The following is a 22,842-nucleotide window of genomic DNA, read 5'->3' on the forward strand; positions in this document are numbered from 1 at the left end:
CCTTTCTAACATTTTGTAAATAAACTTGCATTCACACACATATGCCACTGATTTAGTTCGGGACAACTTTGCACGCTGTTCTTGTGCACTTAGTAAAGATGCTTTTTTTCCATAGTAGGGTATTGCTTTCATGTTACAGGCCTAGGAAGTGTTCATTCAGCCTTAGAGGCCCCTGATAAAACTAGGAGGAGGTTTGCGCGGTTGGGCTGAGATTATGATGAAAATTCCCTCTTCAGATATGTGTTTTGTTCCTGTGCAGGTCGTTTCCGTCAGATTGAAGTGCTTACTACTGTGGCCAATGCTTTTTCTTCTTTGTATTCTCAAGTCTCTGGGACTCCTTTGCAGAAAATTGGTAGTATGAATTCAGTGTCTTCCAGCAAAGAGGCATCCAGCCCTCCCCCTCTGAATCGCAGCAACACAGCCAGTCGGTTAATGAAGACCTTGTCAAAACTCAATCTGTGTGGCACACAGCAAGCTGATGGCAGCAGCTCCTCAAGTCCTTCGCCTGTTGAAAAAGGGAAAAGTCCAGCTGAAGGAGGGAGTGAGGAAAATGATGTTAAAAATGAATCTAAATTGCCAAAATATCCTAAAAAGAAAGACTGTCCCTCTTTTTTGGCTCCTGTGAAGGAGGAGATAGCCAGCAGTCAGACAAAGGCTGCAAGCGCAGAGAGACCTGCGCACCTCCCTGCTGCGGCGGACGGTGCACAGGAGGGTCCTGTGCCTCCAGCAGATGGGCAGGGTGGCAGGTTGGCAAGTGCCCAGGATAGATCATGGGAAGAACCCGGTCTTTTGGACTCGCCAGGCCTCAGCAGCAGTTCCAGTACCTCCGACAGTAGTGTCCTGACACAGAGACTGTGCACAGCGTCACCAGGGAGAGACCCCTGCGCTCCCCTCGCAAACCCGTCCATAATGAACCTAATGCTGCAGCAGAAGGACTCCTTTGAGATGGAGGAGGTGGGTGAAGATACATGACTTTCTTTGTGCATACAGTTTACATAACTCCCTGTCTGCCAGCACAGGAATGTTCCCTCCTGTGCAGTTAACAGTGTTTTCTCCAGGAATACTTTAAATTCTCCGAGTGTTGCGCTTTCTCAGCAGTTGCAGGCTGCTCTAATTGATCCTCTTAATGAGGTAACTTGGTGCTGCTGCTGCTGTTGTTCCTCAGTCAGTGGGAAAGTTCTCTCTTTTTTTTTTTTTTTTTTTTAAATCAAATTCATGTAATTGCTATCACTGCCATAACTCCTGGGAAGGTTTCCCTGTGTAAGTAAATCTAGGTTAGGCTTTGTATGCAGCAAAACCTGTGTTTAGTTTTTACTTTATTTAAATTGTTAACTAGAAATCATTACTTTTGTTGCCTAGAAGTAAATTCAGTTTATTAATTGATGTTGATTAAAGATAAATTTGTGAATAAATCGAGAGTTTTGCTGCAGTGAAACAGAGGAGGGGCTTTCATGCAGTGTGAGGTGCTCATCTTGTGCAACTTTCGGTTTTGATAAGGATCTGCTTTAAGCTGATTTATTTGTTCTCTGGAAGTTAGCACATTGAAAGTCACTGTGACATGATTTTTGGCAACGACTTAATTACAAAGTCTATGCTAGGTGTCTTTTAACATCTTCATATATGCAGATATCCATTTTCATATTGATAATTGTCCCAGAGGAATTTTAATTCCCAGGTTCCTGTAAGTGATTTGTTTATTAGGCTGTAAACATCCACCCTACAGATTCAAGAATGCAATTTTTGTATAGACTTGCAGCTCAGATTTTAAGAACTGTCTCAATAGTCTTAAATGGGTAAATGCTTTTGTGGACATATTTCAATGTGACTGTTAAAAGTTCAGCAGTTGAGTTTTTGTCTGTGTGAAATAGATATATAAAACAAAGGATATTGTGATTTCAGCAGTGAAATGGAGAAAGCAAGTGAATAGAAAGGCCCCAGAATTTTACAGTGAATTATGAAATGATGATTTTGTAGGTACTGTGTCTGGTGTCATATTGTCATGACAAGCTCTTCTAGATCAACTAATGTTGTAGCTGAAGGCGCTTATTAAGCAAAAAAAAAAAAAAAAGATAATCAAGCCTCTTGTGGTTCCTAGCACTTGTTTATTCCAGTGTGTCCTGCCCACATGTTGTGTGGCCATCTACTGAACCAGAACAAAGGACTAGTCCAGTTGAGAGGGGAAAAAGAAACTCAGTGTATTTTGATTTATTTCTTTTTCCTGGCTTAGTTTTCAGCCAGATAATTTTCTTGATACAGCTTGTGTAGCTACAAAAAATGTTTGCATTGGCACAATTGGATGGGACTGAGCAGCAATGCATTTTGCTGTATATTTCAGAGGAGAAATCCATTTTTGGTGCCCTTGGGCAAAACTATAACAATTAGTGTATTTTACATACATGTATATACATGTGTTTCTATTAAAAAGAGGTGTGGAATTTTCCTTCAGAGTAAGCTGGCTGGAAAGGCTCGCTGAATTCTGCGCAAGTATGATGTGTTTGCAAAGTTTTGGTTGCACACTTTGTGTGGTGATGCCAGGCATAAACACAGCTGTTTTGGCAAGACAGCATGTGATGTGGGATGGGATTTTTTTTTATGTGGTGGATTTTTTGTTTATGCAATATAGTATATACTTATCAACTCCCTACAGATCTCTAGGAGGGAGGGATTCAGTTTTGCTGAAGACATTTTAGAACAATTCCTGGCAGCGGGATTTTATTTTTGTGCGTCTCTAAGCAGGGTGTAAAGAACAATAAACTGTATTAGAAACAGTGACAGTAACTCCTCCCCCTGTTTTCCTAGCTTGGCTTGGAGTGCATTCTTATGCATAAGAAAGATGACAGATATATCAAGGAAGTTCTTTCCAAGGCTTACAAATGCCTTGGAGGTTTGCGTGCCCTTCGGAAGTCTGTGGCTGTGAAGATAGCTAGTGTGGGAGTGAGTCAGGGCAGGATTTCCCCCAAACACCCACTCCTGAGTGGCCAATGACAGTCCTGAAGGTCACTTACCAGCATGAATATTGGCTGGAGGGATGGGGAAGGAGCTTCTGAGTGCTTGAGGAGCTGCACTGCGCTGCGGACACGGTTGGAATGCTGTCTCACAGCCAAGGACAGGAGGTGGATGGTATTTAAATGAGTAGAGGCTTAACTTTTGGAGTGCTGCAAATTAAGCCATCAGAAACTGGTTTGAGGTTTGAGACAATCACGACACCTTTTCTGGAAGGGCAGTTTTATAAAGTGTCTGCAAGACTACTTGTTGCTCTTTGTTAAAAAAAAAAACCAAAACCAAAAAAACCCCAAAAAAACAACAACAAAAAAACCCGCAAAAAACAAAACAAACAAACAAAAAAACCAACTAAATTTTTCCTAATCTTAAATGGTGAGCCCCTTCTATGCTCCCCTGCACTTGGATGAAATAAGGATTTTCCCCTTTGGTACAGCCTTCATCTTCTAAAAGAACAGAAGCCACTATATTTATTGTGCAAAAGTAATGCTGCTCACTTATTAATGGTGAAAAGTTCAGGCCAAGTACTCCTCAAAACCTTTGTAACTAAGAAAATGCACTCTTGTGGCTGCTATACACATGAGATCAATGCAAATATATAAAATTACTATTTGGCTCTTCTTTAGCCAAATACTGATTTTGGCTTATCAACATCAGTATCTAGATTTTTACATTTTTAAGTTGATAAAATTTGAGATAAATTGCATGATCATTTTGAAACTGGGCTGGCAGCCCCATTAGAGGGAAGGGTGTTGGCTGGATAGTTGGATGGGGGGGTTATGCATGTAGACTTGCATGTGATCCATTAGATTTTTTCCGGATCACATGCGAAAAGAGAGAACATTTTCTAGGTTTTGAACCAAACAAAGGCCTCCCTATTGAGATTTTAGGCATATTCTTTTCATTGTTTGAACATTTGCCTGAGAACTGCTTTCTTAAAAAGACTGTGTTTCACAAAGTTCTTGAGTGAAAGGATTCATTTTTATGTAGTTCTAAATTTCCCAGTTGAAACATCCATGGATCTGAATACATTATCTTCCTTTCATAAGAATTATTTCCATGAGTGGTGGCGTGGTGAAGTCTGGAGTAAGTTCTGGCTGGGTCTGGGTCCGACTGGTGGCTTGTAGGAAATAGTTGGTAGGGCAGCAGATGGCAGTCCGTGAGTGCTGACCTCCTGATACACTTTTCTACGTGTATTGTACTTGTTTTTTCTATTCAAATGAAGGGCCACGAGTTCTGACCGGAAAAAGACAGTAGTGTAAAGGTGGTCAGAGGTGTTGTCACACAGTAATTTTAGTGTTTTGTCAAAGAGGAACTGAGAGCTCAGTGTTGTCACAGGATGTGATTTCCAGGCCTTGTGCGTGCAGAGGGGAGGTCTGTGCTGTGCGTGGGAGGTGCTGCCCAAGGATCATTGATCTCCTCCAGGAGCATTCCTGAATGCCTGGTGAAGGCTGGTTCAAGGAGATCACAATTTGCTCCTTCAAACAGTATAGGCTGTTAAATTGGACATAAAAACCACCAAAACCTCCTCCTGCATGTGCAGTGTGTATAGCTTAGGCATTCTTAAGCACAGGAATATATTCCAGTTGGCCTGACAAATATTCATCTCTTCCTGATAGATCCAGAGTACAGAGGGGGATCTACCTCACGTTTCAGCTACACATCAGCTAGCAGTGACCAAGTCAAGGAAAGGTGAGTAGACTGCAACTTCTGTGAGGACAGCAGCCTGCTGAGTGTCCTTCCATCTCTGAAAGGCTGATTCAGATATTTTAAGCTTCTAAAGTTTGTTTTCTCTCTAGAAATAAAAAAGATCTGAGTTTCTTTTTTAGCTAAATCACAGAACATTACTACAAAGTGGCAACCAAATTACAGGCAAGACAACAGCCCTATAACCTCACTGGCTGTTTTCACTTTTGTATAATTGATGATAGTTCAGATGGCCTGCAATGTTAATTCAGACTGTGTGGGATTTTTTTTTCCCCTTGGTCGATCCTCTAATTTAAGATACCCATTTAAACTGAAATTACATTGTTTTAAACCTAAATTGCATGATACATGCAGCTTTTTCCTACGCACTACTGCTCTGTCTGCAGGCTGCCTGCACAGAAAACTAGTGTCTCTACACCCACGTGGAAACTGTAGTCCCTCACGTGGAGAACGCTGTGCACTGGCTGTTGTGGTTCACTTAGTTTGTGCTTTCATCTCAAATTCTTATTTATGTGTTTTATGGCTTGGGAGAGACATAAAGCTGATTTTTAAGTTTATTTTGTGATTGTTACTTTGCCCAGTACCAGCAAGTGAAGTTCATTGTCTAGCTGATACATTTAATTAAAGAGGAACTAGAGCTTGTTGCACTTAGGGAGGTGCTTAGGTGAATGCAATTTCTTAGTGAAACATGAATAGCATCTCTAGATACTTAAGAGAGGCAGAAAAACCTGTCTAAAGAAACAGAAATCATCTTATTTGCATTTGCACAAATGAATTGAGAGTCGTGTGAACTGTCAGCTGAATTGCATTAACATGGTTGAGAGTGCCCTGGACTAAGTGTTGGAGGGTAATGCCTGGTTATTGGTGGTGTCTTGTGCTACTTGTTCATCAGTGCTCTGCACAACACAGCCTGGTGCTCACTAGGCTTCCTCTGCTACAAACACAGGCCACCAAGGATTGACAGAAACTGAATCTCTAACGTTCCCAGTACTTCCTCCTTACATGCTTCCTCCTTCCTCCACCTGCTTTACATGACTTCATGAAAGGAGGTGCAGTCTTTATCGGGCAGGTCTCCTGTTTGCCTGGCCTCTCCAGCTCCAGGGAGAGCTTTGCAGAGAAAACCAAGTTAAGGAACCAGGACCTGCAGTCAGGGAGGAGAAAAAATACTTGTTTTCATCTTTTCTGCTCCCAGTAGTTATTTTACCCTTTTTACTCTCTTCTTCCACCTCAAAGAAAGAAGAGTGAATGGCTGTGTGTACTTGCTGAAAGCTACCAACAGTTGTAGCAATGGGACTTCAGTCTGACAGAAGCAGGTCGTGCTGGGTCATGTTTCCCATGCACCATGTCCCTCCTATTTCTGAATACACTTCTCACAGATTAGTGGTGACACTATATTATCAGGCAGGTATTGCCTAGAGTTTTCTATGACTTATCTGACAAGGGTATCAATGCCTGCACATTTGCTAAAAGTTAGTCCAAGACCAGCATTTTATTTCACCTGGGAGATGCAAAAAATTTAAGACTGTGTTCTGTGTGGATTTCAGTCAAGTTGCCAAGAGGGAGAACATTTGATGGAGAACTTACCCAAAATGTAAAAAAAAACTGTAGCCAACTTTTTTTTTTTTGCAAGTTGTCCAACATGAGACAATATGGAGGCCTTTCAGCCTGCTTTCTCAGAGTGAGGATGTTCACCAAATTAGAAGGCATCAAAAGTTAGTGGTCACTAATTAAAAATGCTGGCCATTGTGTCTGAATGTGAAATGCCATCTCACTAGCAATTTCATGAGGTGGGATCAGCATGAAATTCAACCACAGGTCCTCTGTTGCAATGTGATTTCAGTTGACAATCCTTATACAAACCCACCTTTTTCAGTGGCTTTGTCTCTATGGTGCATAAGCACACATAAACCAAAAATTTGATCCAGATGAATACTTCCCCTGAAGGAATACTTCTCTACTTCTTTTTTTATGTGGTAGTATTTCTTTGTCAATTAGTAGGGTTGGTATTCTTTGGTACAGATTATTAGAAACGCTGCAGTGTCATTTTGCATCTACACAGAGGGCTATGGATGCTTTCTCTGAAATTTACAGTGGTTTGTAAGGCATATTAAAAGGACCTTTAATAAGAAGTGAAGTATTCAAATTAAAAAAAAAATCTCTTTCCTACTGGAATAGTCTGGCTGACTGTTGACTATTATAGTTGAACAACACAGTCTATTGTTGCTTAGACTTGCAATTAAAGCATGTTTCTTATCTGAGTTTTTTTTTTTTTTTTTGGGAGCACAAGAATGAAAAGCTTCAGCTAGTTCGCAAACACACAACCCTGCTAAATGTCCACTATAAAAAAGTGGATTGCAAAGTTATCTGGTAGAAAGGTTTGTTAGTGCAAAACCAGAATTCTTACTGACATATCATACAGCAGCACCTTCCATTCCAAAAAAATGCCCCAAAAGCAAGACAAATACAGGTACAATGCCTAGAGGAAAAGGTGTTCTCAAGACCCTGCAATTCATGAATGTCTGGTTGTTGGCATCAGCATGGCTCTGTGAAATTCTGAGTGGCCACAGACCTGTTTCTTTTAAGGCATCCTACGCTGATAGTCAAAAGTGGTTATTGGTTTTGCAAATTTAATCCTTGAAAGGGAAGAAATCACATCATCAGCACTTCCTGTCTTTAATACATTATTGTATTTATAGCTCTCTGTGGGTGCAGCTCCACAGGAGGCTGGAGATGGGGGAGTGAGAAGAAAACATCTGGAACAGATTTAGTATTTGTGGGAGTCTGCGCTTATCTGTCCAGATGCAAGGAAATCCCCCGGGACTCAGAGAGTTTTTGCAGCAGGGCTCCCTATTGGGCTGGTTTTGTTAGTGCTGGGGTGCATGGTGTGATCAGTATGCAAAGAAGGGACAACTGATATTTAATCCCATAATGAAATACCTCATAGTTAAGTTGGGAATGTTAGTTTCATGATTATCTTATGAAATACAAAGTGCATTAGAACTTAAACAAGTTGCAGGTACAAGAAACGAATGTTAAAATGTTATAGACAGTTTCCACATATTTCTTCTATTCTGTGTGAGCAGTTGAGTGACACAGAAGAGGTGAGACTGACACTAGTGGCTCATTAGTATGTTACAATAGATGAACTAATAATTTCCCTCTCAGGGGTGCTCTGATGAATCTGCTCTCACATTTTCTAAACCACAAACTTGTTTCTTCATCATGTGTTCTTTGTTTAGAACATTTTCAGTTTATTTAGATTATTTATGAATACACAAATTTTTTGACATATATTCAGTGCCCAAATGTACTTTGATTTTTTTTAAAATATAATTTAAAACAGCAATCCAATAAGCATTTTCATTTGTGCTCTGTTAAACTGGGATGGGAGTTTGATTGTTCCTGCTGGTTTTGTTTGTTATAGCTGGTTCCTTCTTCCATGCTTTCGTTATTATCCTGCCCTGGCCTTCTCCCAGGAGTTCAGAAGATTTCCTCTGTGCAGTGTTGACAGTAGCTTTGAGTGGCAGAGTCAGTTGTACAGTGGTACCTTTTTGCAGAAGGTAAAATTGCCTTGCTGGGGTTGCACAGGGCAAGGGATGATCCCCTGTCAAGGGATGGCCCCTGTCAACCAACCTTTGGTGCTGAATTTTCTGCACTCGAGGTGAAGAGAGGGGACACATATCTCATCGCAAACTCCTTAAGATTCTCCTTTGCTAGGACGCCATTTAGTCAAGAGCCAAATGTAACTCTGTAGCTTTTTTTGAAGTCTTTTCCTATTTTCCCTTTGTTTGCTTGAATCTGAGAGATATCCAGGTGCTGTAGAGCAGGCTACATAATCTTGTCTACTCAGGCTACTGAGTCTTGTCAAGAGGGTGGATACCATGATGTATCTGTTTATCCCAGTGTACTAGTTGGTATTTCCAGTCTTTACACTTTCCAGTGTCATTTCACTACTGATTCAGTAGAGATTCAAGCTCTTTATAATTTTTTACTGCATTTACATCATAGTGGTGTTGTGGAGAACCCTAAGAACTTGCAAAGGACATGGGGAGGGTGTTGTAGCAGATGACTACTCAGAAAACGTCTTTTCTTATTTGCTTTAGAATGTTAAAAAAATCCTAGCAGCTTTGTAGCACAGAAAGCAAGTGATAGCTGTATAAAGGGGATAGATCTCCTTAGGTTGAACCAAGGCAGTTTGAATCTGTTCATACTGTGCCAGTCACATGCCATGGATAAATGAGGCCAGTGTGAATGACTGCTGTAGGCTGATCCCTTGTCTGGTGGTATCTATCCTGTGAGGCTGTCAAAGCATGTCCATAAATAACCAATGCTACAGAAAATTATCTGAAAGACTGATTTTAACTTTAGTACTGTGTCTCTGAAAAGCCCAAGAATTGATTTCAGAAAACATATAGATGTAATTTTCCTTTCTTTGCTGAAAAGGAAATACTGACTGAGAAGGAAGCAGAAGGGCAGGTCAGTATTCTGTTGAACAGTGATGAAGTTCATGCACATGAAAATAGATGCCAGCACATGCACTGGTGAATTGCTTTATCTGAACTAATTGGGATCTCTTCCTTAAGAGAGGCTAAGGCTTTCACCAGTAGTGGATTTTTTTTTTTCTTTTCTATTAAAATTCACCAGATAAGAAAAGAGACAGAGGAGGCTGAAGTGTCTGGCAACAAAATTAGATACTATTCACATTGAAGAAGGTAACAGCTTCCTCCCAGCTTCAGCTGTAGTGGCAGGCTGTTCATGGCTGCTCTTTCAGCTGTATTAAGTGAACTGGTCAGTTAATAAGATCCAGTTCCCAGGGAAGTAATTTCCATTGTCCTTACCGGGAGTTGGGTGGGGAGTCTGTCTTGAGGTAGAAAAGTTGTTTGTCATCGCAGGATATTGTGGCTACCATGATAACAGAGCAGCAGCACAATTTGAAAGGCACTCCCTAAAAGCTGTGTGACATCACTGATACAGAAGCTTAGTGGGCAGTTTGCCTCTACTGGTGTTCACAGGCGGTGCAGGCTCTTACTTCTGTGTTGGTAAAATGTTTATCAAAATTAATACTAAAAAAAATTAGTTGTGAATATTCAACAGTTTTCATAATGCATGCCAATGCATTGAGCTGTGAACTGGGATTTATTATATGACTACATTTAACTGGGGAAAAATTCTGCATTGAGCCTTTGAGAAGACAGCAGCCAGCTCTCACCTAAGGCTCGAGAGGAGAAGGTGGCAGGGGTCGGGGGCTACAGGCCACTGTACTTGCTTCCCATCTCCAAGATTTTATACTTCTGCTGAGATCTAAAGGTGAGATAAGATTGTTGCCCACCTCAGGCTGCGTAAAATGTTTCTGGTGTCATAAGGTAAACACTGCACTTAGGTGCTTCCTGTGCCCAGTCAGGAATGATATACATGCAATAGTGTGCTGCAGAGCTTGCTGAGATCTCCCTGCAAAGCTGCTTAGTGAGTGCAGTGCTTGCACCAGAGGAAATCACTCCTGGGAAGCACTTAGGGTTTTAGAGCCTCTTTAGGCTATTTTAGTGCTTACCTAATGAGAGTAGAAAGGAACAAGCAGAAGGCTCTTATCTCGTGTATAAAGTGAGCACTGGGAATGTGCTTTGGCGGATTGCCCATTGATGTGTACGGGATGTTCTGCATTTGTCCACTAACCCAGTGGAAGACCCCCTCCAGCAGCTGGCACAGTCCTCCACGTGGCCCTCTCTGCCCATGTGGTGCTGTCCCTTTGGGTGTATGGGGTGGTGTAGGCTGGTAGGAGACCAGTGATCTTCAGGATCTCCATGATCAGGAGAGGTGTCAAATCTGTACTTTTCAAAACAAAAGCAACTCTTCCACTGCCTGTGTGTGAATTAATCAGTGATGCAGTTTTGTGAAAGGAGAACTCCAACGGTGGGAATATCTGCAGAGGTTTTTTCCCACAGCACCGGAAGGAAAAATGTAAAAAGTGGTTACTTGAAGTTTCACAAGTAGGGCTTTGGGTGAGATAAATTTTGCTTGAAACAAACAAGTTGTTCCTCTGTTTCATTCTAACTGGAACCTGAAAAGCAATTGTATTACTATTTAATGTTACTTTGCTGTAAAAGGAAAGCTTGTATTGAATGGGATTGGTCTTGAAAGACTGTGATTTGTAAAGTAATTACAGTTGGGTTTTGGTTGTTTCAAACAGATCAGCTCTTAAGGACAGCGAGTCAGCACTCTGACAGCAGTGGCTTTGCTGAGGACTCTACAGACTGTTCTCCATTCAGTCAGCTTCAGGTAAGGTTCTCATCCTTTGGCTGAACTACTCCTTATTAGTGTGAAACAGTAGGGGAGGGTAGGATGTTTGACTGCTACTGTGACTGTCAGTCTAGATCTATAAAATCATAGTTTTCAGAGCTGGACCTGCCAAGTCCCTGTGTTCAAATTTGAAAGCCTTTCTGGTAGGTTAATCTGGGTATACTTGGGACTGGAATAAGGTGTAAATTCAGTATATTCTGTTTGCTGTTACTGGTGTAACTTCTCTCACTGTCAGTTCCTCTCAGTAGCGGGTAGAGATTAAGGTCTTGAAGGATTATAGCTTTTCTGCTGATTTTTACCTTCCCGCTGCCCATGTTCTTCTCTCCCCCGCCTCCTGCATTTTTTCTTTTTTTTTCTTTTTTTTAATTACCAACCGACTGAAAATGAAAACATTTTCACACTAGCTTTGCTGTGAAAATAGACTAATTTTAGTTGATCTTGACCTTCCATGCTCTTTCTTGTTCCAGTTTCTTTGATCTTTGTCCCAGAAATTGCTGTGATGCTGACCAGAGACCTCATGTCTTAGGGAGAGCTTTTGTTCCAGCCTGGTGTTTAGGTGTCTGCTCAATACACATGCTTTCACAGCATTGTATCTGATATTTTGGAGAGCTGTTCTCCTGGTTCTCCTAAAACATTCACACAGTAATAGCCATGATTTGATTGGCCTGTCAGTCAGCCAGAGAAAAGCCTTGAGTTGGCCTGTTCCCAAGGCCAGCTATTCCTGAGACGTAGACCACAACCCAAAGGAATAGATGGGATTCTGGTTATCTCCAGCAATTTCATTTCTATAGCTTGTTTCTGCTGAACTGTTTCTTATGTTACCATATGTTTCTCCCTTGTGGCACACCAAGCATTTTAAAAGCTGTTTGGCAGTTACTAGGAAGAGTTTTTTACCCTCTTCATCCATCAGTGTTGCTTTTTTATTTTGGTGCTGGAATTCTGGGTTTTCTGATTTAGTAGTTCTTCAGCTGAGTACCAAAATAAAAGCCAAGTCAGTGTTAGTCTTTATCTCCCTTAAATATCAGCTTAATGCTTTCCAAGAGCAAGAAAGGGAGTAATAATGAATAAAGGGAAAAATGATCCTGTGTCCCTACAAAGAGCATAACCATCTGACATACTTTTTGAGCTCTCTACAGAGCTGTGAATGCACTGATGTTGACAGGCATGTTAGAAGGTGACTCAGAGGAGAGTTGGTCACTCCTGATCTTTATGTTGGTTGTAACCTGATTAGGAGCCTACTAAAAGTATGTTGCAGCTAAGTATCCTTTCACTGGAATATTGCTGGAGTTTATCTGTGTTGGCTGTAAAGGGAAGAGATTTTTCTGTGTTCTCTTACGCTGTTTTGAAAAGGTGTATTGAGGCTGCATGAAGTTTGTGCCATGGAGTTGCTAGGCTCTCCTCTGCCACCTTCACTCCTTGATTCTGACCAAGTGCTGAGCTGAATTCAGAAAATGTGGGTGAATGATTCAGCTAGGGAAAATGAGAACTTGGCAGCTGGAGAAGAGAACCTGTGAAAATATGAAGGGGATACAGAGGAGTGTATTTCTTAAAAGTATGGTAATTTAGTGCCATCTACTGTTAAATTACCGGCTCTAGCACCCATAGCCTTCCTCTGAAACTCAGGAGAGAACTCTAAATTTGAAACATATTGCCTTTCATCTCTGACTTCCATAATTAAGATTTCTGAGGGAGATTTTGATATTGAGATAGGGTATTCTGCAGAGGGGTTTTGTGTTACCATGAATTCTCCATCCAGGTTCTTACGCTTTACTCATAATTGAACAATGTGATGGAGGATTATGACCCAGATAGACACACACGTAGCCCACATGATTTCCCACCTAAACATTATAATATTTTGCTCATTTAGTACCTTTAACTTGAAAACCATCTGAACATGCACATTCTTTCACAATAATTGGTAGCTGTGCCAGTGAGTGCAATGTTAAGTATGTACTTGTGAAGGTGACATTCATGGCTGAAATCTTCTAGATGTTGGAGAAGGAACTATTGCCTGACAAACATCATAAGTAATCTCTTTAGAAGGAACTAATAATTAATATCCCAATGGCAGCAAAAGCCGCAGAAAGCAGAGATGGGAAAAATTCTATTTCCTGCATCAAGTATGATAAATTTCCAAGACTGTATTTTATACCACATATTCTTAGGGAAATGTCTTGTGCACTTGTAAATACAACAGTGAGTCAGGCCAGCTTCAAGAATATGCTTTACAATTAATAGATCTCTTCTTTTTTCCTTTCTCTTAAATGCTTTTCCTGCCAATTGTTATCTATTAAATTAGCAACTCCCTCATTTATGTGCTCTGGTTTAGCTGTGATTTAGAATAAAAAGGGGAAGAAGTATCAGGAGAAAGGAAGAATGGGCTAATAGTACCGGATGTGGTCTTCAACTGAGATTAACATCCTAATGTGATATTCTGAGTCTTCAACAATTCTTTATTTACAGGCTTTGTTTATGGGCAGACTGGTTTTCCCATTCTTGGTGTTGTCCTGTAACACAGTTTTACTACAGTCTGCAGTTCTCCTCACTTCTCTGTGTACATTTCCTAATGCTACCCTTCATTTCACTGTTGTGAACCTTTATAAATGGGAAATGCTTTGTCCCATGACCCAGCTGTCTGTTTGTCATCACTACCTAAAATACTAGCATTGTATTCTTCTTGCTCTTACACTTTTGTCACTTCTATTCTTCTTAGAATATTGAATGTATTGTCAAATCAAAGGAATGTGTGGAGAATTTTCTCTTTAGAAAAATAAAAACCTCCTTTTGGTGCCATACTTCATTGTACTCCTAAAGTATCTGATACTATGGTTTCTTTGTTCTTCTTCACAGTTTTTCTTGCACACCAAGTGCATTATTCTTTCTGCTCCTCTCCAGTGAAGGTGTTCTTGGACTTTTGGCCTGACTCCTGAGAAGGCAGTAGTTGAGTCTCCAGTACATTCACTCCTCTGCTTATATCTTTCCTAGGTTCAGGAGTCTTTGCAGGGCATGGGAAGCAGTGCTGACAGCTGTGACAGTGAAACAACTGTGACATCGCACAGTGAGGAACAGAAGACACCGATAGCCAAGGAACTGCCCTGTTTTGATAAGTTTGAGGAGGAGGAGGAGGAAGATGATGATGAGGAGGATTATGACGATGATGAAGAGGATATTATCTCTCAAGTAGAGAGACAAAAGGTAGGGGCATCTTCTGATAGCAGAAGGAGTGAAGACAGAAAAATTAGTGACTGTAAAACTGAACAAAATCAAGGACAAGAAAGCAAGTCATCTCATATATCAGAGACAGTCCAAGGAGAGGTTAGCTCTAAAGAGGAAGACATTTCCAGTGAGCAAAAAGAATCAGACCTGCTGGAGGAAGGCAGTGTGTTTGAGTTTCCTCAGTATCACACACACCATATCCTCAAATCAATGCAGTCTCTGGAAGGTGATGGCTCCTCCACATCATCTGTGGACAGAGTTCAGGTTGCCTTGCAAAGAGCTGAGATGAGGATCATCAACTCACCTGACTCCAAGGCCAGGTGCACTCTGCTTAAGTCGAAAGATCTTCTGAGGAAACAGAGACTCTGGTTTGCTGAATCGGGCTATCCTCTAAGGCGGTCTCAGTCTCTCCCAACTGCATTGCTGAATCCAGTGAAAGTGGTGTCCTCTGTGAATGTCCAGTTAACTCCAGGAAAAGAGACTCTCTGCAGTCCTCCTTCTTTCACCTACAAGTACACACAAGTGGAGGAGGACAAGGAAGCAGCATCTGGGAATGACAGAAGTGAGGATGAGGCAGCTTCCAGCCATCCTGTGTGCAAATCCACGCTGTTTATTGCGCCTTCGTCCTCCAAGAAAGAAGTGCCCCAGGCTGGCCCCAGCAGGCTGTCTGAGGAGCTCAGTCCCACTAGGGTACAGAGCTGCCCCCTGCACATGCCAGCAGCCATGTCCCGCTCCACGTGTTCCCTCCATTCCCTCCCCACGGAGTGGCAGGACAGGCCGCTGTGCGAGCACATGAGGACGCTCAGCACCCACAGTATCCCAAGCATCTCTGGCTCTTCCTTCAGTGCCATGCTTTCCCCCTTCAGCTGCCCCTTCTTTCCAAGGCATGGAGTTCCTCATCGTCCTCCTGCCATGAACCCACCCTCCACTGTGGAGATGCAGCTACGCAGAGTCCTACATGACATCAGAAACTCTCTGCAGAACCTCTCGCAGGTAAGAGGAAGCCTAGTTTTGACCCTGGATGAAGGGGCTCCTTATTTTATCCTTACCAAACCAAGGTGATAACCTGAATGTTCCTTTGTGTAGTTCAACAAAACTAAATCGGAATCAGCTATACTAGATCAGGAAAAAAAAGATATTTTATTCGTGTCTGGCTTGCTACTGTTTCAGGAGCTTCTCTTTAAACAGGCAAGTTTGAAGTGTTCAAAGGTGGGAGATTTAGATATTTAGATATTAGGAAGAAGTTTTTCACCCAGAGGGTGGTTGGGCACTGGAACAGGCTCCCCACAGAAGACACAGCACCAAGCCTGATGGAGTTCAAGAAGCATTTGGGCAATGCTCTCAGGCACATGGTGTGACTCTTGGGGCTGTTCTGTGCAGGGCCAGGAGCTGGACTTTGATGACCCTTGTGGGTCTGTTCCAAGTCAATATATTCTGTCATTCTATGATCATCTTTTCAGTGCTCCACTTCTTTTGCTTTTAATGTTTTCTTGTTCCAGTTGATCTAGAGTATGATTTTTTTCCCAGTATTTTTTATTTATTTAGTTTTTACGGATATGCTTGGTTGGGAGGGAGGAACAGTGTACTCTTTATCAGCTATTATTTTATTTTAAGATGAGAATCATTAGATTTAGATTTAAAAAAGCCTATTTATAGAATCACAGAATGGTCTTGTCAGTCCTTTGATTTCTCTTCTCTTTGACATCTCATCCAGCTGTTAAAAGTGCATTTTTTTCCTTATAGTCACAAAGCTTCAATAATGATGTCAGTGATTGATCTCTGTGTGTTTCTGTGCTGTTTCATGCCAATCTTTTCCACTTGCACTCTGGAGCTAGCCAACATGTTCTCGATACCATCAGTCTTTTATTAAGAATTGATTTTGTCAGAGCATGTGAAATTTTATCCATCTCATCACTCAGAGAAGAAAAGCTTGAGAATGCAAGCACATAAATTTTACCAATTTCTGGCACACCTTCTGCTCCTCCTCTCCCTATTGCCAGCTGTTCCTCCTCTGCCATCCTGGTTCTGCTGTTTTCTTAGGTAGTGATCCAACTTAGGATCCTGCAAGCTCCTGCAGTAGGCTGTGTGGGCAAGGCAGTTACAGACTCTGCTCATTTATGTATGAATATGTGAATGCTATTCAGTTGTAGACCTAAAATTTCTGTGCATTTAACCCAAGAGCAAACATGCGCCTGCCTGCACCATATTGCAGGTGGGAGGCTGTAGTGGCCTTTTTTGGGCCCCTGTTATTTTATTGACTTTGCCACTTGTCAGAAGTTAGAGGTGAGCTCAGTCTTCCTTTGGTTCTGTCAGCTGGCCCTGCTTCTCAGAGCAAGATTTGGTACTGTGACCAGCTCTGCAGCAGGAAGCTGTGGTCACCTGTGTTTTAAGGCAACCATTGCTCAAGGTGCTGTTTGTGGTGTGCCTGGGAGAGAGTGTTTGCAGAACTTAACCTTCTCTAGGGAATTCTGCCATGTGTACCAATTGCAGCCTTGATCTGTGTAAGGTTACAGTGTGCTCAGTACTTCTACCACACATACCATGCTAACTGTACCTGCTGAAAAAGAAGTCTCTGTATTATGTCCAGTACTCAAGCTGGTTCAGTCAAAAAAAAAAAAAAAAAGAAAAAGACATTGGAGGGGATAATAATATTTAGCCCACTTGTTCTTCTTCCACCATATTTTGTTTAAACTAGTTTCATTTTGGGGGCTTGGTCCTTCTTGCAGAAGAGATTGGTTTGGCACATAGCGTACTCAATGGCTAAAGAAAAAGTTGAGATGTTTAAATATATGATTCTGATTTTAAGAGGGAATAAGGAGGACTAGATAAGTTGCTGATAGAACAGGGAACAGAGAAAGCTGGCACAGGAAAGATAAGCCCATCCCCTTGATGTGATCATGTTGGAGCAAAACTTCTCTATATGAGTGAACATGCTTCACATTTTCCATGGCATATAAATAGTCCTTTAAATTCTTTCAAAATTATATTGGACAAACTGTGTTTCATGTTTGAGAAGGTAAACATTTTTGCTGTTTCCACTGTTCTTTGTTGTGCTGTGTCTCTACATGTAACAAACCCCTGGATTTTATCTGTTTGCTCCATATGTTGTTGCAACATGCAAATAGAAATTCTTCAATCTTGTTTTCATGAGAGATCATTAGCAAGCTGGGGTCTTTGGATGTAGGCAACATAGTGAGATTGAAAACCAAAATGAACACAAATTTCCCAAACTAAGAAAATCCCATTACAAATTTGGCTATAATCAGGATTTCAAAATGGGACACAGTTTAATTTGCTCAGTTCTGGTTTTGAAATTGTTCTTTTTGTCATTAGCTAAGACAATTGAGACTAATAAGTTTTCAAGCATAAATTGTTGCACGTGTCAGTCAAGAAGTGGTGCTGACATTTTGTAAGGTTGCCTATTTGCAACACAGTATTTCCATGGATTTCAGAAATCTCAATGCCAGAACGGTTGTGTTTTAGTGGCTGCTTTTGGAGTGTCTGGAAAGGATGCCTTTCCCATTTCAAATTGTTTGTTTCTTCCTCCTAGTACCCAGTGATGAGGGGTCAGGATCTTTCAGCTGCCACTGGTTACACTACTCAGAGATCATCCATTCTACCTCTCTACGAAGTAAGTGACCCTGTTTATGGAGTGGTACTCAGTCAAAATAAAATACAAGGAAACATCCTAAATGTGTCACAGATTGTGCTAACTTTGGGCCTTTCCTTGTATTTGTCCTCAAGAGAGAGCTTCCTGCAAACAATGTTAAAAAGGAATTAATCTAAATACACTTTCATGTGTTTCCTTGTATGATACCACTGAAAATGCTGTTTTCTTGAGTCATGGTGATGGCACAATATGCAGCTTCCATCATGTGCTGAAGTTGCTGAGATGCTATTAACTCAAAGGGCTCATCTGGGCAAATGTGGCTACAGGATCCAAACTAACTTTAATTAATTTTCCCATGTAATTCATTATTATATTTTTATTTCCCCAGAATACTTTCCAGGAGCTACAAGTGGTGAGGAGAAATCTAAATTTATTCAGAACCCAAATGATGGATTTGGAATTGACAATGTTACGTCAACAGACCACGGTTTATCAGCACATGACAGAGGAGGAAAGGTAAAATGACATTTAAAAAAAAAATAGGAAATACTCTGGCATATCAGAAAATGTGTTACTGCTCTTGAAATCAGCAAGAAATCTATTTGTTTCAATTTGAACAGGGTTGGAGATGAGGTTTTTCGCCAAATCATTATTATTCTTTTCTTTATACATCTTCATTCTAGAGTTTTTTACTCTTTATTTCTTCCAATCCCTATTTCTCACTAGTTTGTTTTTTTTTTCTGCATTCTTTCTCCAAAGTGATTCTACAGCTGTAGATTTTGAGGGTTGCTATCATAGGATACTTGAACTGCAATATCATAGGATATTGCAGGGGAAAGAAATCTTAAAGATTTGATTTTAGATCACTCCCATCTTCATAGATGATGAATGAAAACCGTAGCATTCAGTTGCTTTTCCAACTTTCAGTGGCTACTCAGCAGGCTACAGATGGCATCCATATTCTGGTTCCGAGTGGTTGTGCTCGCCAGGAGTTACAGCAGCAGCAGATCTGGAACAATTTTTGAAACTGATTATATATTTAGTTTAGTTGAATCAGCTCTTGGCCTATCACTTTAAAAGTAAACATGTTTGAAATCAGTTGGCTGCCTTAGACTGTGGCTTCCTGGCCAAAAAGTAGTTGTGCGTGCTGGGGAATCTATAACCACACAGGAGAAGTAACATGTCATTACTGCATTACTCTGTGGTGCTTGTTCTTATCAGTTTTAAATTGAATTTGATTAGATATATGTAGAAATACTGATTTCTTCTGCATTTAAAGCTAAAATTTTTGGAGAATGTTCTGTGGTACACTATGTGGTTTTGTTTTTTCTATGGACTGATACATCTTTTCTATAAACGGAAAAAGACTTCTGTGCCATGTAGGCATTCAGCTGACATTTCTGTGTTCTGCTTTGAATTCCCTTGTACAAAGTCCTTTACCTGTGGCACTGTCCTGCTCAGTCACCTTTTTGCAGCTGAGTGCAGTGAATGCTTTTGTTCTTTTTGTGATGCCTTGCTGTAGATTCGAAGCCGATCAGCTGCAGAGCCTGAGGAAGTCTGTCCGCATGGAGCTACAGGAGCTGGAGATGCAGCTGGAAGAACGTCTGCTTGCCTTGGAAGACCAGCTCAGAAGTCTGCACATGTCTTCACCTTACAGACCTCAGGCACACATAGTAAGTATTAGTTTTGCAACAACATTGTTTTTTCTCAGTGTAATGTTCATCATAGAATCATAGAATAGTTTGGTTGGAAGGGACCTTTAAAGATCATCTAGTCCAACCCTCCTGCAATGAGCAGGGGCAAATAATAACTCACAAGTGTTATAACTCTTAGAGTGGGATGGAATCTAATGATGCCATGGGTATCAGGGGTCATATTTTCTCATTTTCAGTCAGTATTTCACCTTGGGGAAAAGGTGTATGACTTTGTTGGTGTTCATACATATCAACACATACCTTGTGGGGTTTTAGGGCTGAGAAAGGCAGACCTCTTCTGTCAGTGCTTCTTCTTTTTCCTCTTCTTGACCCTGAATTTTCACAGTTTTGGTAGCTAGGGCTTATGTCTAAAATCCTTGGAGCATGATGATGGGCTTTCTGGAGTTCTACACTGATTTTTCTTGAGAGACGAGGGCAGAGAGATGAGACATTAACAGTGTTTCTCTCCCAAGAAACAGAGTGTGCTTTCTCTCTAGCTCTGCCAGTCCATGGGAACAAAAACAAAAACAACCAAAAAAAAAAACCCAACCAAAAAAACAAACAAACAAACAAACAAACAAAAAAACCCAAAAAACAAACAAACAAAAAAGCCCAAAAAACCAAAAAAAAAAAATCCCCACCAACCACTCAAAACAAAAAAACAAAAAAAAACCCACACCAAAAACCCCTGCACACACAAAATAACCCCAAACCAAAACAATAAAAAGGGGAAAATCCCATTGTTATGAGTTTTTTCCTCTGTTGCCTTTTGTAGCTCCTTCAAATGAGGACATAGCTCCCTGACAAGCAGTGGGAGAAGCTCTGCTCCCACAAACACTCCCCAAAAGCACAAGAAGGGGAATAAAAGGCCTTTGTCTGTGTTTATTGGCATGGCAATATACTTTCTCTTATTTTTCACTCAGCGAAAGACTGTTTCTCTCTTTTTGTGTTGTGGTTCTGTCGTCAGCCAAACAAAAGAAGCACAGACAAAAAGTGTCACATCTTCTTCCTGGGTTCCATTTCTCTTTCTTAGCCAATCATCTTCTCTAGAAGCAGCACAGGCACAGGCCACATCTTCCTCTTCAGTATTTTGTCATGGTGAAAAAATTGAAACCCAAGAACAGGAAAATATGGTATTACTGTGATCTCAAGCAAACTTGCATTCTTTGAACCATATAAATAACTTTTTATTTGTAAATCCTTTTATAGAAGAGGGCCAGCTTTAAAAATGACTGAAATTAACTTTCTCCAACCAGCTTCACTTCCTGTTTCTAACTTTCTGGTTTTACAGAAAGTTGTCTAAGATACAGCATGTTTAAATACTAGTTTCTGAGAGCTCCAAGAAAGTCCTAAGTGCATTAACTTAACTTAATTTTTCAGGGTATGTATGGAAGCAGAAGTGCTGATAATCTGTCGTGTCCTTCTCCATTGAACGTCATTGAACCAGTAAGTGTTTACTCTGTGTTTTACTGATGGAAAGAACCAGGAAGGCTTTACTTTAAAATAGGTTGCAGGAGATTAATTTGACACATAATTTTAGAAATGCTTTACTGCCTTAAATAGCTTTGTTGAAAACAGCTGCAATTTTCCTTAAGCAGGTTTAACTACAGGTGTAAGTGGCTGTAGAGTCTTGTTAGCTTTTAAGAGGAATATGTGGAAGTGAGATGTTTTTTCATTTAGTTAATTCAAATGGTGGTACTACCTCATTAATTTTCTAGGGAAAATTATTTTTTATATTTCTGAGCACTTTCTGCTACTGAAAATAAGTAGTTCAAAAACTGCAGAAAGGAAAGAACAAATAAAAGAAAATCAAGCCCTTACGTGTGTGTCTGTCAATGGCTCTGGCAAGATGTGTACATGTTGCAAAAGTCGGTGGCTTGGGGAAGAGCCACAATTTTTATTTATGTTGGCTTTAAAAAGACACATTCTTTTTCATGATCCTCTTTGTTGCAGTCATAAAGGCAAAGGATATATTTATTTTATAGCTGTATTTGTTGCATGGAGGGAATGAGTAAGTGATTAAATAAATAGCAAGAAAACATAGTTATGTCTGTGTGTGACTTTTTTGTTTGCTTATTCGGGACTGTTTCTTTTCTGAATCCTTAGGTCTCTGAGCTTATTCGCGAGCAGTCATTTCTGAAGTCTGAACTTGGTTTAGGACTGGGAGAGCTTGGACTGGAAACTCTCCCAGCAGAAGGTACAGAGTCAGTATTCTCCCATGGAAACTCGGATTCCTCTTCAGTGTGCTCTGGTCACACAGGTCGAAAAGCCAAGAGTCAAAGCAAGAAGTTGTACCGAGCCTCTGTTGCCTTAACACCAACTCCCCCGCTGAGAGCAGGCACTGGACAGCCGGTGGAAAGCTCTGAGGATCTTGCAGACTCCAAGCCAGAGGTGGAGCACAAACTTGAAAAAATCCCTCTCATGCCTTCGGTTGATGAAATCCACAAAGCAGTGGAGCAGGAGGAGCTGCAACAAGTCATACGGGAGGTGAGGAAGGAGGGACTGAGATCTGGGATGTTTGAACTGAGTTTTCTGAAACCTAAAGACAAGGCTGGCTGTAACTCCTGTCCACCGAGGTTTTCTCTTCCCTCTCCAGCCAAGGCTCCGTACTGTTCCTGTGCTGTGTCTGAAAGCTCAGAACATGTCACTAGGTGTTGGAGCCACAGCTCTGTTTATGTGCAAAGCAGTGGACCTTTTCTTCAGTGGTAGTGGTTAGCATGTACATTAATAGCTAAGTATGGCTGGCAAAGAACTTGCTGTCTCTACTACTTGGTTAAGCAGCAGTATTTCAGATTCCCAAGTGAAAATTTCTGTCATGTTTGCTTGTTAAAACTGGAGTTCATTGAGTGGTGAAATAATGTTTCTGAAACAATGCTGTAGTAAATACTTAGTGTATTTTCTAGTCCCTCTACTGCAGCCACTAAGGACTATAGGAATGTAAGTGAAACAAGCTGAAGGCAGGTGGGAAGTTATTTCAGAGTTTGAGTGATTTTGGACCAATTGTATTGGACTGGTTTTATTGGCAGTCAATGAAAGTGAGGAGTGCTTGGTTATTTTTCCTGTGGGCCAAGTTAAGAAACATAACTAAAACTATGTGTTTTGTTAGTGGCAGAAAAAAGCTCTCTGGCAAGTAATATAACTGGGGAAAAGAAGCCAAAGAAACTACTTGTTCTGAAAAAAAGTGTCTGTGAAAAAGTGGAGCGAACTTTGCTCTGAATACAGAAATGGGAATTGAGAATTTGTAGATTTTATTCCCTCTTCTTCACAGGAGAAGGACCACTTAGACTTTAGCCAAGGGTCACTGGACACTTAGCCTTT

At 40.9% G+C, this 22,842-nt stretch overlaps 1 protein-coding gene across 2 annotated transcripts in view; it reads left to right on the forward strand.

Annotated features, from left to right (window-relative positions):
• The window catches only part of ITPRID2 (ITPR interacting domain containing 2), a 40,565-nt gene that overhangs the window by 11,923 nt on the left and 5,800 nt on the right, over nucleotides 1-22,842 (forward strand). For both annotated transcript variants that reach the window (XM_041403365.1, XM_041403366.1), the window contains 9 exons: nucleotides 260-954; nucleotides 4,620-4,692; nucleotides 10,892-10,980; nucleotides 13,990-15,213; nucleotides 17,771-17,851; nucleotides 18,219-18,346; nucleotides 19,353-19,503; nucleotides 20,905-20,970; nucleotides 21,631-22,011. In XM_041403365.1, coding sequence (XP_041259299.1) covers nucleotides 260-954; nucleotides 4,620-4,692; nucleotides 10,892-10,980; nucleotides 13,990-15,213; nucleotides 17,771-17,851; nucleotides 18,219-18,346; nucleotides 19,353-19,503; nucleotides 20,905-20,970; nucleotides 21,631-22,011 — 2,888 coding nt within the window. The remainder of the gene's footprint in view (nucleotides 1-259; nucleotides 955-4,619; nucleotides 4,693-10,891; nucleotides 10,981-13,989; nucleotides 15,214-17,770; nucleotides 17,852-18,218; nucleotides 18,347-19,352; nucleotides 19,504-20,904; nucleotides 20,971-21,630; nucleotides 22,012-22,842) is intronic.

Source organism: Onychostruthus taczanowskii, unplaced genomic scaffold (genome assembly GCF_017590055.1).
Source record: "Onychostruthus taczanowskii isolate IOZ18803 unplaced genomic scaffold, ASM1759005v1 scaffold20, whole genome shotgun sequence".
Lineage (NCBI taxonomy): Eukaryota > Metazoa > Chordata > Aves > Passeriformes > Passeridae > Onychostruthus > Onychostruthus taczanowskii.